The sequence below is a fragment of the Parasteatoda tepidariorum genome, chromosome 5 (genome assembly GCF_982258835.1).
Source record: "Parasteatoda tepidariorum strain Cologne lab strain chromosome 5, Ptep-v5.0, whole genome shotgun sequence".
NCBI lineage: Eukaryota > Metazoa > Arthropoda > Arachnida > Araneae > Theridiidae > Parasteatoda > Parasteatoda tepidariorum.
This window is the reverse complement of record NC_141759.1, coordinates 86,395,834-86,410,444: the sequence shown is the minus strand read 5'-3', so window position 1 is coordinate 86,410,444 and position 14,611 is coordinate 86,395,834. Positions and strand designations below refer to the sequence as shown.

At 28.1% G+C, this 14,611-nt stretch overlaps 1 protein-coding gene across 6 annotated transcripts in view; it reads right to left on the bottom strand.

The window, feature by feature from the left end:
* The window catches only part of LOC107446399 (cell surface glycoprotein MUC18), a 337,992-nt gene extending 323,817 nt beyond the window's left edge, over positions 1-14,175 (bottom strand). For 3 of the 6 annotated variants that reach the window (XM_043041644.3, XM_043041641.3, XM_071184931.2), the window contains exon 1: positions 13,704-14,105. In XM_043041644.3, the coding sequence (XP_042897578.2) occupies positions 13,704-13,797 (94 nt within the window). In that variant the 5' untranslated portion in view covers positions 13,798-14,105. Of the gene's footprint in view, positions 1-13,703 lie in introns of all 6 variants that reach the window. The other 3 variants (XM_043041643.3, XM_043041640.3, XM_071184932.2) reach the window with 3 other exon arrangements.
* Between the last annotated feature and the right edge of the window lie 436 nt (positions 14,176-14,611).

Sequence of the window (14,611 nt, the reverse complement as noted above, 5' to 3'; positions counted from 1 at the left end):
AGGAATCTCACACAAATTTTGAAAGAAATCTCACACAAATTTTGAAGGAAATCTCACACAAATTTTGAAAGAAATCTCACACAAATTTTGAAAGAAATCTCACACAAATTTTGAAAGAAATCTCACACAAATTTTGAAAGAAATCTCACACAAATTTTTAAAGAAATCTCGCACAAATTAGTTTATGGGTAATACAATTTAACCAAAGTCATATCTCTAAAAAGTTAGTACTTTTACAATTGCTTATTAGTTCGTGAAAATCCGATCATTAGATTAAATGCTAGATGCAATTTTTTTTAAAATTTTTTTTTACGCAATGAACTTAAGGAAAAATCCGTGAAATATTTTATGAGTTTAAAAACTTTCATAAACTAACTACACATAGTATGAATAGCCTACGAATTCTTTAGAAATAGTGGTGGATGAAAATCTACTAAATTGAATTTATTAAACCAAGAATCACCTTAATAAACTACCACATGGAAATATTTATTCGCTGTCCGGATCAAGTTCCCATCCCTGTGTATATAAATAAAACTATTTTTGTGTGATCTATATTGCATTAATATCTTCAAACCATTTTAGTGACGATAATAATATAAAAAAATTTACATTTTACTTGAATTATGTGTTTCTGATAGTCAACCCCAATAGCTCAAGTGCGGAGAGGACGGTTGATTCGCACCCCAAATTATAACAAAGCGTAAATTTATATTGAAATAAAAACATGAAATTGAATACTTGCTACAATTTGTTACAATTAACTATGACATTATTTTTTTTCAATTTTTAACAATTATTTCTAAAATAATATTTACAAACAGACGCAACTAAAGCTGTTATAGTAAAAAAAAAATCAAATATTTTGTTTCAGATGAACACTTTATTTTCAATAAGAAAAACAATTGCAATATTTGTTTTTAATCTTCTATTACCGAAACTATTAATTATTTCTCAACGCCATCAATTGAAAAACATTTGCTGGAAAAATGCTTTTTTCATTTTCATAATTCACATAATATTCTTCATAAAAATATATGGATTACTAATTTTCATTTCCGTCTAAGTTAAACAAAGTTTCACGCTGTTATGCAATTATTAGAGATCAATGACTTGTATGCCTTAGATTTGAATAGAAACGAATTTGATATAGCATTACATGATTTCTTAAGTATCTTTGATTATTACTAACAACAACAATCTAAAAAAGAATACAGTATATAACATTGGATCCAAGAGGGCTAAGAGGTAAGTGAAAGATTGTAAACATTAAAAACATTGGATCAAAAGGTAAATTAGACAAGCAAAAGCAATTAAAACGTGATAAAACATTGAAAACATTGATATTGAACCAACAGGCTTCCAGAATATTAAAATATAAAAATATCATTGAACCAAAAGGGCTCCAAAGTTAAAAACGAATAAATAGCATTGAAGTGAAATTAGTAGAATTAAAAGAAAGCATTAAAAGCATTTATCTGTTTGTGGCAGGGCAGGTGGTCGCTATGCAACCCCGAGAGATGTTAATTTGGTGCAAAGATGTAAATTTGATTCATATGAAGAGGGTCCATGAGATCGTCTGGTGTCATTCTATCTACCAGGGTACGTTTAATAATCTCAGTGATAGCATATTTTTGTGCGTTAGATCGGAACCAAAGAGTCAAGTCGTTCATATTATGAAAGAGATTTCCTCGGAGTGTCCGGAATTTGTCACATTCGGCGATTAGGTGTTTAAGAGATTGATATTTTCCACAGTATTTACAGCTGGCTGTAGCTTGGAATAGCCTAGCTTGATGCTCGCTGAAAACTCCGTGGCCCGTGAGAAATTGATAAAGAAAGAAATCGCTGGAGAGTCTATTCTCCTTGACCATTGGGTAGAAGATATAGGTATGTCTCCCATTTGTTGTGGTTGACCACCTGTCCTGCCAGATTGCGTTGCTTACCTGCCTCAGTCTGTAATTGATTTGTGGTTTTAAAAGAGGATAATAGTGATCAACCCCGCCAAGAAGAGTGCCTTGTTTGGCAAGTGCATCAGCTTCCTCGTTGCCAATGTTCCCAGAATGTGCCTTTACCCAGTTGAGACAGCATGTTTTATATTTGACCACGTTCTTAATTTCTTCCACAAGTGGGTCATTCGGATTTGAGTTTTCTAGCGACTGCAGCGAGGATTTAGAATCAGAGAATAAATTAAATGCATTAATATTTTCAACGTTTGCCCATGTGATTGCAAGTTTGATGGCAGTGAGTTCGGCGGGGTATACACTTGCATCGTTATTAAGTCTAGCACAGTGTTGATAAATGGTGTTGTTATTAAGCTTCACCAAGAAACCACAGCCCACTCTATCCTCGGTCAACCCTGTATCCGAATTTGTTATTTGTCTTCTACTGCCATCAGTATAGATTTCATAACCCACACCCCTCGGTGAGCTGTAGCCCCTTTCTATCATCTTGAGATCCAAGGGATTATGGTGTACTGGGGTATCTATCGGTAAGGCATCTAGTTCTCTGATTTGGAAGTCGCTATCGAAAATGATTTGCTTATCTCGCGTCCACCGATGTTTCTTTATAGTACAAGTCTGTCTAATTTTTAGGTCTATGGAGGGAATACCAGCAAGAATTTGGAGAGCCTCTGTGCTGGTGGTGGAGTAGCATTTGGTGATATTTAGAAGGGGGATGCGCTGTATGGAGTTCAACTTCTTATTAATTTTTACGTTATTTTTATACCATACAGAGGCTCCGTAAGTGATTTATTTCTCAATAGCTCGGCGATAAATATGTTTCAGAATGTTTGGGGACAAGCCCCAGGTGGCTCTACTGAACTGTTTCATTTTGTTGTAAAAGATGACGACATCGGACTTTAACTGCTCGAGATGTTGCATCCAGCTCAACCGAGGGTCAAAAATCACGCCAAGATATTTAAGTGTTTTTACTGGTTTAATATTGGCAGTAGTTGTGCCAGCCATTTTGATACGCGGTTGCCTTCTAAGACATTTGGCGTCTTTAAGAAATGTGATCAAATTTGTCTTTTCAGGTGCGAAAACAAGGCTGTGTTCCCTGGCCCAGTCCGTGAGAGACTGTATAATATCTGTGCCTATTTTGTCGATTCTATAGAGTATTGAATGCTTCATCAGTAAAAAGACGTCATCGGCGAAAGCAAGCAAACTGCAATCATAATAGTTAAAATTGACGATCAATGAATTAATGAGTATGAACCATAAAATGGGTCCCAGGGACGAGCCCTGGGCTACCCCTACATTGGTTGGTGATTCTATAAGAACATCATTTCGATTAAAACAAACATATTTATTGTTTAAAAAATCAAAAACCACCGACAGCACCGAGTCGCCAAAACACAAACTATTTAATTCCTGCTTAAGCAGCCTCCAACTGGCAGAGCCGAAAGCATTTTTAATGTCCATGGCGACGCCCACTGTATGTTTACCTTCGTGTTTAGCAGCTGTGACATAGTCCACAACAAATTTAAGCGCGTCATCCGCTCCCCTGCCTCTCCTGAAACCAAATTGATTTTCATGTAAGATATTATTGCTTTCTAAAAAATAGATTAATCTCTCAGCAATCAACTTATCCAAAATTTTACCCCAGGTAGAGAGCAGAGAGATTGGACGATAGCTCTGCGGTAATTGAGGATTTTTGCCATTCTTGGGAATCAGGCAGACAGAGGCTTTTTTCCAAGCATCTGGAAAGGAACCCAATTGAAGACATTTGTTCAATACCGATCTGAACCAGTGTTTATTACAGTAATACTTCAAACGATTTAATTCAAATTTTGTATTTTTCATAATAAAATTACATTATTAAGAACGGTATAAACATTTCTATGCCTTACAATTCACAGTTTTTTTCGGCAATTAAATAAAAAAAATACAAGTATTTTTTGCATGGACGATCTTTGCATAAACGAATATGATTTATAACTGTAAGCAGGGAATCCTTAATCCCCTTAGAAAATTCTCGAGATATGGCAAAATTCGCAAAAGGTATTAACATTAAGGGGCCCAAACAATAGACCACTATCCTCACCATATTATTAGGGCTATATTTCTTAGATTGCCCTATATTTTGAAGAGCTGAAATTTAAAGCCGTCAAATCAAAAAAAATGTTTATTCAAAGAAATAGCATTTTTTTGTCTGATTTTTGAACCCGAAATATCGTCTGTACTAATTAATTAGCATATTTAAGTTCACCTCATCAAGCGATTAACATTGAATACGTGAGGATCCAATCATAAGATAAAAAATTATTCTAGGTGAATCATTGTGTACATCTTTTAAAACAGAATCCTTTTAGTTTCATTAATATAAAACAATTTTATTTTCTAAGCATTCTGCACAGGGAATAAATTGATACACTACAGTTACAAAGAGTAAACAAAAGGAATTTTATATAAGTAAGAAAAACAAGAAGGTATAAGATGCGTGGTAAAAGATTCGATGATAAATAGATAAGCTAGAGTTAGTAGTTATATTTGGATAAATATTGATAAATACGATTACATAAGAGTAAATGATTTGTTAACTTTAATATTCATGGGTTAAGTAAAATAAATAATAATGCTCTATTGTATTTTAAATAATGATTATAGACATGAATAACGTAGAAAATATTCTACTATAACTATAATCGGTTGGTTTACTTAGTTTTTCTGCATTATATAGAAATTCGTTCGCTTATTTATTGTTAAAATATTCGCGAAAAACTCAAATGGGGAAAATATCTAAAGCATTTTAAAATCTGCATGAAAACATTCTAAAGTTGCATTAAGAGAATTTCAGGAAGATAGCAAATGATAAAAATAAAGTAAATATTTAAAATAATGCTGAAGTAAGCAGGCAGACAGAGAAATGATTGTGAGAAAATAAATATACATCGCCTTGTTAATATTTTAAAATTTGTTTTTCAAGCTGTGTTTAAACTACAAGCTAAGAGTTAAAAAGGCAAAGTTAAAAAATATAACAATTGTCATACATTTTCAAAAAATTAATATTTAATACTCTATTTTCTCCGTTCTGACAATATATTTCTTTCGTGTTTTATTTAATTTTTTTCGTATTTTAGATCAGCTTAACATTTTTAAAGTTTAAACGCAATTTAATTTGCATGTACATTGAAGAACAACACAGGAAGCCGTTAATATGCACTCTAGCCGATTATCTAGGGTAGTCCGTTAAAGTGCGAAAACAATAATTTTTTACGATTTCTCTAAGTAATATACGCATTTACGTTTTCAGTAACAGAATATCTTAAAAGTACGTCGCCCTCATTTTATCAATTTATTTGTTGGTTTTTTGATGTTATTTATGGACTTGATTCTTTAGATTTAAAAAAAAAAATGAGACTATGCACATTTCCTTAATTTTAATAATACTTAAGGACTGTTAATTATCTGCATTATTGATTTTAAACTGATTTATGATCGACTTTTTCAAATAATGTGTTGATTGATTGATTGTAGCAGTCTGATATTTTTGACTACAAAAAAAAAGTTAATTAACTAATTATTAATTTATACTATTATATGTTATTATTAATTTATATTACTAATTATTAATTTATTAATTAATTATTCTAAACTTTGCTGTTGTTTCTGAAAAGATCTCATTTTCACATTTATAATTCCTAATAGATAATAAGCATAATGTTTAGGTAGTTTTCAGATTACCTAAGTAATTTGAGAAATAGACTAATTTTTGTAATTTAGTAGATAATCTTGGTTAATTTACTCAATAGCTAAATAATTCTGTGGAATAACTGGAGAGAAAAGTATAGTCAAAACTACTATGTTATTAATTTACCATGTTTCTGGCTTTATGGGAATACATAGAGCCAGAAGTTAGCACTAAATATTGTCCTACAAAAATGTTAAATTTTTTTAAATGAAGTAAGATTTGGTACTTTTATTAAGAAGATTTAGAGAAAGGAACTAAAACCATTTATTCGATTAAATTTACTTTTTAGTTTCGTATTTTTTACCAAGTGTGTGGTTATAAGACCTATAATTTTACAAACCAGAATTTCGGGTATACGGTACTAGGAACGGAAATATTTACGAATTAATTATTTAAATACCATATATTTTTGTTTATCTACCAGGTTCAGAATAGAAATGGCATTTCCATACAATACACAAATCAAACAGATTGTTTCTGTGTATAATAATTTTCAACACTTATTATATCTGTGTATAATATGAACACCATTATCAGTATTATATTGTCAGCAGTAACAAATTTCTACGAGGGGAGCATTTACATATTTAAAAAATTGACAATACTGTATTTAGAGAAATATTATAAAACGTTATGAGATATATATAATTTACAGACATATTTTATCACATATTATAAATCAATGTTTTATTTTTAATTTTGCCAAACTCTTTACCACAGTACTTTGTAAAAGTTTCGAGAGTTTCATTCTCCAGAAAAAGGGGAATATTTTCCATATTCTGGTAGTTTTGACCATACATTTTCCTCTCTGAGTAGTAAGGAACGGATTTATAGTAAAAGAAATCATCATGAAATTTTATGTGGAATCTTCAAAATTAAGCAATGTGTAATTTCTTTTTGTGGATATACTTGTAAATAACAGAAAAGTACCTAGAAAAGTACCTAGAAAAGTACTTGTTGGGCTAGAATAAAAAATTTTGTTACATATTTGCCAGAGCACCATATTTTATCTTACCATTTTTTTGTAAGCGCTAATATGATTAACCATACATTATTCCTAACTTCAAGTACCGTGTTTATCATAATATTATAACTATTAAAGAATAGAGTTCGTTATAAAGCAAAGTAAGTTTTATATTTTTTTCAAAAGAATATCGCGTTAACAAATTCAATTAAAATTTACGTATGAGATTTAGTTTTTAGGTATTAGTGAATTTTAATGCCCATTGAGGGTCAAGATTGCTCTCTTCTTATTCAATAATTTAAAGTTATGAGCGAACAATATGTTATTCGCTTTTAAAACGGTCATATTGCGTAAAGACACAGTACTGGAGTTACATCAATTCCAAATATTTATATAGTTCAGTGAGGACAATGAAAAAAAGTTGCATACCCCGTTGCTTAGCAACGCTAAATCAAGTCTATAAAATCTGTCACTCTACGAAAGTCTAATACTACAAAGCATACAAGATATAATACTAGACATAGTTTTTATACAAAGATCTTGTCTGAAAACCCTCCAGACAATCTGATATATGCTCAGGAGTGGCCTGATGGTCAGAACAATTTACGTGTATGTCCTCTTAACTTGATCTAAATTTTGTCATACAATCGAACGAAAACGGAAAACTTTAAACTTCTTTGACCAAAAAGTTAGGTTCAAATTGTTTTTTTTTCCTAATGATATGATTACAGTATAAAAATCTCAAATAACGATTCATCAATTATCATTATTTAAGTGAAACGAAGGCGAATTTCTGAATGTAAAATATAGTTCACTTTATTTTATTTTGTCGTAAATCAATTTTTATTCATTAATAACCTTTCGCACTCACTCAGTTATATTTTTTCTTTGTCATTAGTCCTCTTATATTTACAGACATATTTTAAATATATATTTAACGAACGTAGAAATGAAATGATAACAGTTTGACGTACATTAACCAGAATGACTGGTAGAACATTTATGACCTCATACATATCTTGTCTCGTGATAATAGAAAAATAAAGATGTATAATTAAATGTATAATTAATGTCATTAGAAAAAATACATCCATTAATAGTTAACTCCAAATCGAAGCTATCTATTTTTTTGACATATTGCGTATTGATAAAATATTTTCAAACAGATAAATATAAATTCCGGTTTTAAGTTGTAGTTTAAAATTGATTTACATAATACATTTAATACATTTTATTTTATATCAGGGGAGTAACAACCGTAATGATAATTACAGGAAAAACAATAATTATTGTCTTTCATTTAATAAAACTCCCTAACTGAAATTTTTTCTGATATCTCATATTTATATGAAAAGTCTTGTTTTAATGGTAGACCTTTTTTCATTTTATTGAAATGGACATAAAATCAAACGAATGCTTTGTTTTCCTTGCATTTTCAGATTTCTGGTGCCTTTACAGCAGCAGAAATAGACTGGTTATTACTAGTTCTAAAATAAGATAGAAATGATTTATCTAAACATGAAACTAAAACAAACATTATTTTTTAATGTATTTAAATAATACTTTTATCTAATAACGTATCATCGATCATTGAAACCAGCCGATGTTGCTATGAATCTTTATTTTAATGAATTTTATTGTGATATATTAATTCAGTTTTTTCAAGAGGGAATTTCTAAAATCGTAAAATAAAATTTAAGAAAATAATATAAAAAGTAAATTCATGCACAAATAAAACATAAAGACTGAAAATGTTAACAAAAGAGTGCAAAATTTAGCAATATAACAATAGCAACTACGGAAAAAGCTTGTGAAAGTCAACTGAGTAGCCTATTAGAAATAGAAATGATGACTTTCTTTAAAGTAATTTGTTTTGCTTTGTTTGGTTCTATTATGAGATGATAAAAGATTTTAAAAGATTCCTAATTTGTGCACTTAAAAGTTTTATTAGGAGAAGAAAATAAAGAGCTAAGTCGTTACATAAATATAATTCGATTGATTAAAAGTTAGGATGCCTTTCAAATTACTTGATAGGAAGGGTTTTGCGATGCTATTATTTTCAATGCTTTGAATTTCTATGTTTATTAATAAACAATAAAACATTTAAAGAATTTTAATTAAAGATTTAAGAAAAGAAACACTGAATTATTATCAATATACGTGAACTACTCTCTATGCTATCATCTCATGCTTATTATGAGTGTTCATAAATATAAAATAATAATAGAGATTATTATTTTCAAAACTATCAATTCACAAATCAATGCATGAGGCAAGCATACTTGAAACAAATTTTAAAGAGAAAATTCTTTAGTAACGATTGCTTCACCATTAATAACTATAAATCTTGGCGTATGGCATAAGCAAGATAATTAGAGAGAGCAAAAAAAAAAAATAATAAAAATTAATAAACGGGCAACTCTGAAAAGCTTTTGATCTATTGATCGGATCTTCACGTTCTAGGATTCAATAGTTTGAGAGGATGACCCCAAATATGCTTATTAATTGGTGCAGACGATATTTTAAGTTGCGAAATCAGACACAAAAATGTACTTTCTCTGAATAAACATAATTTTTTTTGACGGATTCAGATTTTTGACTCCTAAAATATAGGGGGCAGCAGCAATCCGGCAAATATGGTCAATTATGTAAAATTGTTCAGTTGTAGCAGTTTGATCAAGAGAGTGGTCCAAACTTTGGACCACTTAATATCGATTTTACTTTTTGGATATTTCTCCATATTTCGATAAATTTTTGAGTGAATTGAAAAATTCTTGCTAACAATTGTAAAATTTGTTTAGTCACATATGCAGTCATATATATATATATATTTAGATACCATGGAAAAATAAATTTTAGTGAGTATTTATTACTTTTATTATTTTATTTAAAAATAGTCGAAACATTTTTAATTGTAAGGTTGACAATATTTAACCCTATTTTAAAGATTGTAATTTTAAATGGCAAAATGCAAAAGTTGAACGAAATTGGCCAAATTGTTCCTCTGAATTTCAAGAAGTTAAGTCCGAGATTTAATTTCTCAGGAAATAGTCAACCGATTTCACTCAAAATTTTTATTTTGCCATTTAAAATTACATCCTTTAAAATGATGTGAAAAACTTACAATTCAAAATTTTTCGGTTATTATTATAAAAAATAATAAGAAATATTTACTAAAAGTGATATTTTGTATAGAATTATCTTTGGATAAACGAATTTTATAGTTATTTCTAAGAAAAAAATTGAATTCACTTCAAAAGTTCTTAAGGTATGGCAAAATACATAAAAAATAAAATTCACATTAAGGGGTCCACACTTCGGACCGCTTTCCTGAGTAAAAAATAAGAATTATAAGTTACAGATGCGGCTGCCCCTATATTTTGGGGGTCAGAAATCCGAATTCGTTCGAAAAAAAAGTATGTTTATTCAGAGAAAGTTCATTTTTGTGTCTGATTTCGTAACTTGAAATATCGGCTGCACTAATTAATAAGCATATTAGTGATCATCCCTTTGAACCATTAAGATTGAGTCCTAGAACGTGAAAATCCGATGATTAGGATCAATAGTTAGGATGAATAGTGGTCCATTTTTTAATTTTTAGCACAATACACAATATTTAAATTTGATCAAGTTGTTAAGTTACATTTCTATTTAATGTCTATGAGAAGGAGGTTTATGAATGTTTCACAAAACTGTAAGATTTGATAAAAGGTAGGAAATAATAGTTATAATTAATTACAGTTAAATTATATTTAAAAACTTATTTTTATCAGCAATTGCATATAAATCATAATTTATTACCACAAATGTTATCAAGATACCAGATACTTATACTTTACGATTGTTGTTGCTCTTAATTGCAAGCAAATACTTGATTACAAATTACCGACTTGATACAAATTACCATGTATTTAATCAATAGTGAACCACATCTGCAGAGTTATTAATTTTTAAAATAATTATGTCAAAGTCACATAAATAATATTTAATATAAAAATTTAATATAATTTTCCTCTATTTCTTTCAATAGAGATAAAATATAATTTTATGATAAAATAAATGTTTTCCAATAAAAAGAGCAGATACAAAGATAGTTTCATTTAAAAAAAAATTTCTTTTTTTTCTTTTATTAGGTATTTCTTTTTTCATTAGGTATTAGGTATTTTCAGGTCTTTTTAAATTATTTCACTCTAATATACTGAGTGGCAACAAAATACAGCATTATTCTTCATTTAGAAGATCATTAAAAATAAAATTTCAATCAGAAAACAGTTATTTTACATATAAATATGTAAATATTTGTTATAAAATATAGTGTTATAACAATTATGTACTAACTATTTTCCTACGATAAAATAAATAAATAAATAATTGTTTTATCATAACCAATTAAAATAATGTAACACAATAGTGTCATTACAATTTTATAATTATCATTTTTAAAAATAAAAATTGACATTTAAATGTAACCTAACAAAATATTAAGTTATACATTATTTCATGATTGTGTATTATGATTATCGGTCATAGATAATTTTCTATAAAATTTTTAGCAGCTTCATCATAAAGAGAAAAATAGGACTTTTTGTGTCAAAATTATCTGCGGTCGGAATTGAGATCATATATCACATGCATTTGTAATTATAAATTATAATTAAATGTGATTGTAGATCAGGGATACAATTAACTATTATTAATTATAACCATGAATTTAAACATAATAATAAAATATGACTATTTTATGACTCAATTACATTTGTAAAAAAGTTTCGTTTTAACGTTTTTAATTATCATTTCAAGTAATTGATAGCTTGTAATCATGCATAAAATTATCCAAATTTATCTGAATCGAAAATGAATAATTCCAATAAAGCAATATCATTAATTATTTGCAATGTTGCACCGTAGTTTAAAGTAGATTTATAAGTATTAAAATTAAAAGGAAAAATAAATGAATAAAATAAAATAGAAATCATATGTGACTATAAACTTTCGGTAAATTTTTTAGCACATTTTTAAGAAGTAATCTTTAGGGAATTTTAATTAAACTCATTTAATATGTGTAAAATATTTTCTTAGTTTATTTCTTTCAATAAATGCGATGCACAATGAAAAAGGATAACTTCGGTCATAAATTGATTTACTTGAAGAGGTCAAAGGTTTAACGGTATCAGAATTTTCATTGTGCATTTTCAAGATGCAATGCATGGTAATACATGATACCAACTTTTGCTGTTGGTAATACATGATATCAACAGCAAAAATACTTTAAGAAATACACCATGAAATGTATGTAACTGCGTATGATTACAGAGCCATATATATATTACTACTTCTATAGTAACATTGAAAAAATAGTTTTGTTAAAATCTTTTTACCATTCTCATCCAAAATATAAAAATTAAGTTACGTTATAAGTTTTACATCTTTTCTGTTCCTTATGAATTTTAAATGATGATTATCCAAATATATATGTTTTTTTAAATAATCATGAAATTGCTTTAATGTTTAAAAAAAAAATTAAAAATTATGTAAATTTGTTATTTTTTTATAGTTTTCAATTTTAAAAAAAATTGAAGTTATAAGTAATAAGTTTTAATCAGTTAAAAACATTAATTAAATGTAAAAAAAAACATTTCTATGGATAAGTTTATCTCTGAAGAAAATATAAGTTTTTTAGCAACGTAGTCTGCATATAATATATAAGCCTATAGATCTAAAAGTTTAAACGATAATGATCTAAAAGTGATACTAAAGAGCAATACTAAAATTTTTTGTTTTTTTATAGAGTGTGTTTTAAAATTTCAATGCATTGTACTTGACCACATAGAGTTAAAACAGATAAATAACTCATATATTAATGCATAAATAATTGCTGAAATGTTTCATAAGAAGCTTATAACTGCTGCATGCAGAATTTTATTTATTCCTATTAATATCTAGAAACATTTGTAAATCATATTACTAACCTCATACTAAACGGGAAATAAACATAAACCACTTATTTATATCATGTATTAAATTAAATATGGTTAACATTTTGTTAAATACTTAAAAATCATAAAGACAATTTTATTGATTTTCAAAATTGTTAAAAAATGATTTTTATGGCAAAATAACAAGATACTGGGATATTAAAAAATAACACTATTTTTTAATATCTCTATTTATTCATTTTAAACGCATTATATATCAGTTAAAAAAAGATTTTTGAATTATTTGAAGAAATTCTAACTAGAAAAGTTTGTGAATAGCATAATAGATTTATCAAAAGCCTTATTAATAAAAATTATTATTATTTTATATTATCATTGTTATAATGGAGAAAAATATATTCAGAATAAAATTTATAAGAAATATAATTAGAATTGTATTTTTAAAAATTATGTGCGTGATCGAATTATGGAAATACATAGTCTATGAATAATAAAATAAAAAATAAAGGAAATAAGATTGATATGAAATGAAACTGTCATAAAATAATTCATATGATTTTAATTGGCATGTTACCTTACCAAGAAAACTATTTTAGGTTTCGATTATTATTTCTGTTAAAAGTATGATTAAGAATACTATTATAATAAGAATAATTTATTATTAATATTATTACAACAATAAATGTAATATTATGGTAAAAACAGTACTCATATTATAAATTAATATATATTAGTGATAAAACCATTTGAGAAGGTTATATCTCAATTTATTGAATAAAAAGTATCTCCTAAATTGTACAACGTAAAGTATCGTACATTTTATTACTCTAATATACAGACATGTTATTCGTTAGATTTAAATTAAGAAGAAAGCATTCATAAATTATAAAAGCAATATATTATCTAATATTATATGGTTAGATGAGAAACTTACTGGTTAAAAAAATAAATCTTTAACACGATAAACTGCGTTTAAAAAAGCAAAAACCTTTTCAGTAAATAATTCAAATAAATTTTAAAGAATCTGGTAAATGAAATTCCAGAACGAATTTCAACGATTTACCTATTATATATTTATTTTGCCCCTTTAAACATTACGTATTGTCTCTACTTACCTATCACAGGTTTGAAGTTAAAAAGATACATCCACAAAACTTGCGCAAAAATAATCCATAATTTAAAATCCCAGCACAATTGTAATCCGTTCATTTTAACACTCCAATGAATTCACACATCTGATTAAATTATCCGGGAATAAAATGCAGATACATCTCTTTCGAGCACCCTCACTCAAACAATCCGACAAAGATTCGAACATGGAAAATCCGGATTTTTATCCCTGACTGTATCAGAGCACCCACTCTTAATAATCTCATCAAAATGCATGGAGGAAATTGAATGTCGTCTGAAAAAAAGCAATAAGTGGGATAAGATCAGTGTTTTTGTTCTCAGCTATCCGGGAAAAGTCCGGTTGTCTGTTCAATCCAGCTCGGAGTTCTCCTGGCTACTGTTAAAGCAAAGACAGGGAATATTTTGCTGTGATCGAACGAGGATTGTTCCACTGAGGCCTGAGGGGTGCCATCTAGTGTCCGGGAGCAGATGTATTGGAATTTAATATCTCCGGATTGTCCGGTAGCTGGACATTTTTCTGTTATGAATAATAGATGTAGCGTTGCACAAAAGCCTTGTTTCAATTTCGAAAAAATATTGGCTCCATAGAGTATTTATTTTGTTACAAAGTAAATATGATTTGAAATGTCTTGTTCTAAGGCAGACAGCAGTTGTTTGAATTTTTCATACAATGGAATGTTATGAAAAATTATTTTTTAAGGGAAAATAAAGACTGTAGATATAGAGATATTGTTAAAGTACTTAGATAAACTGTATCTATTAAATTTTAGCTTTCTTTTCTTTAATTTTTTTAAATCTTAATGTCATCGTCTTTAAATAGAAGATTCACGAAGTTCATGCGCGACTATCAAGGCCTTACATCATAACCTTATTTATTTGAAAGACAACAAAT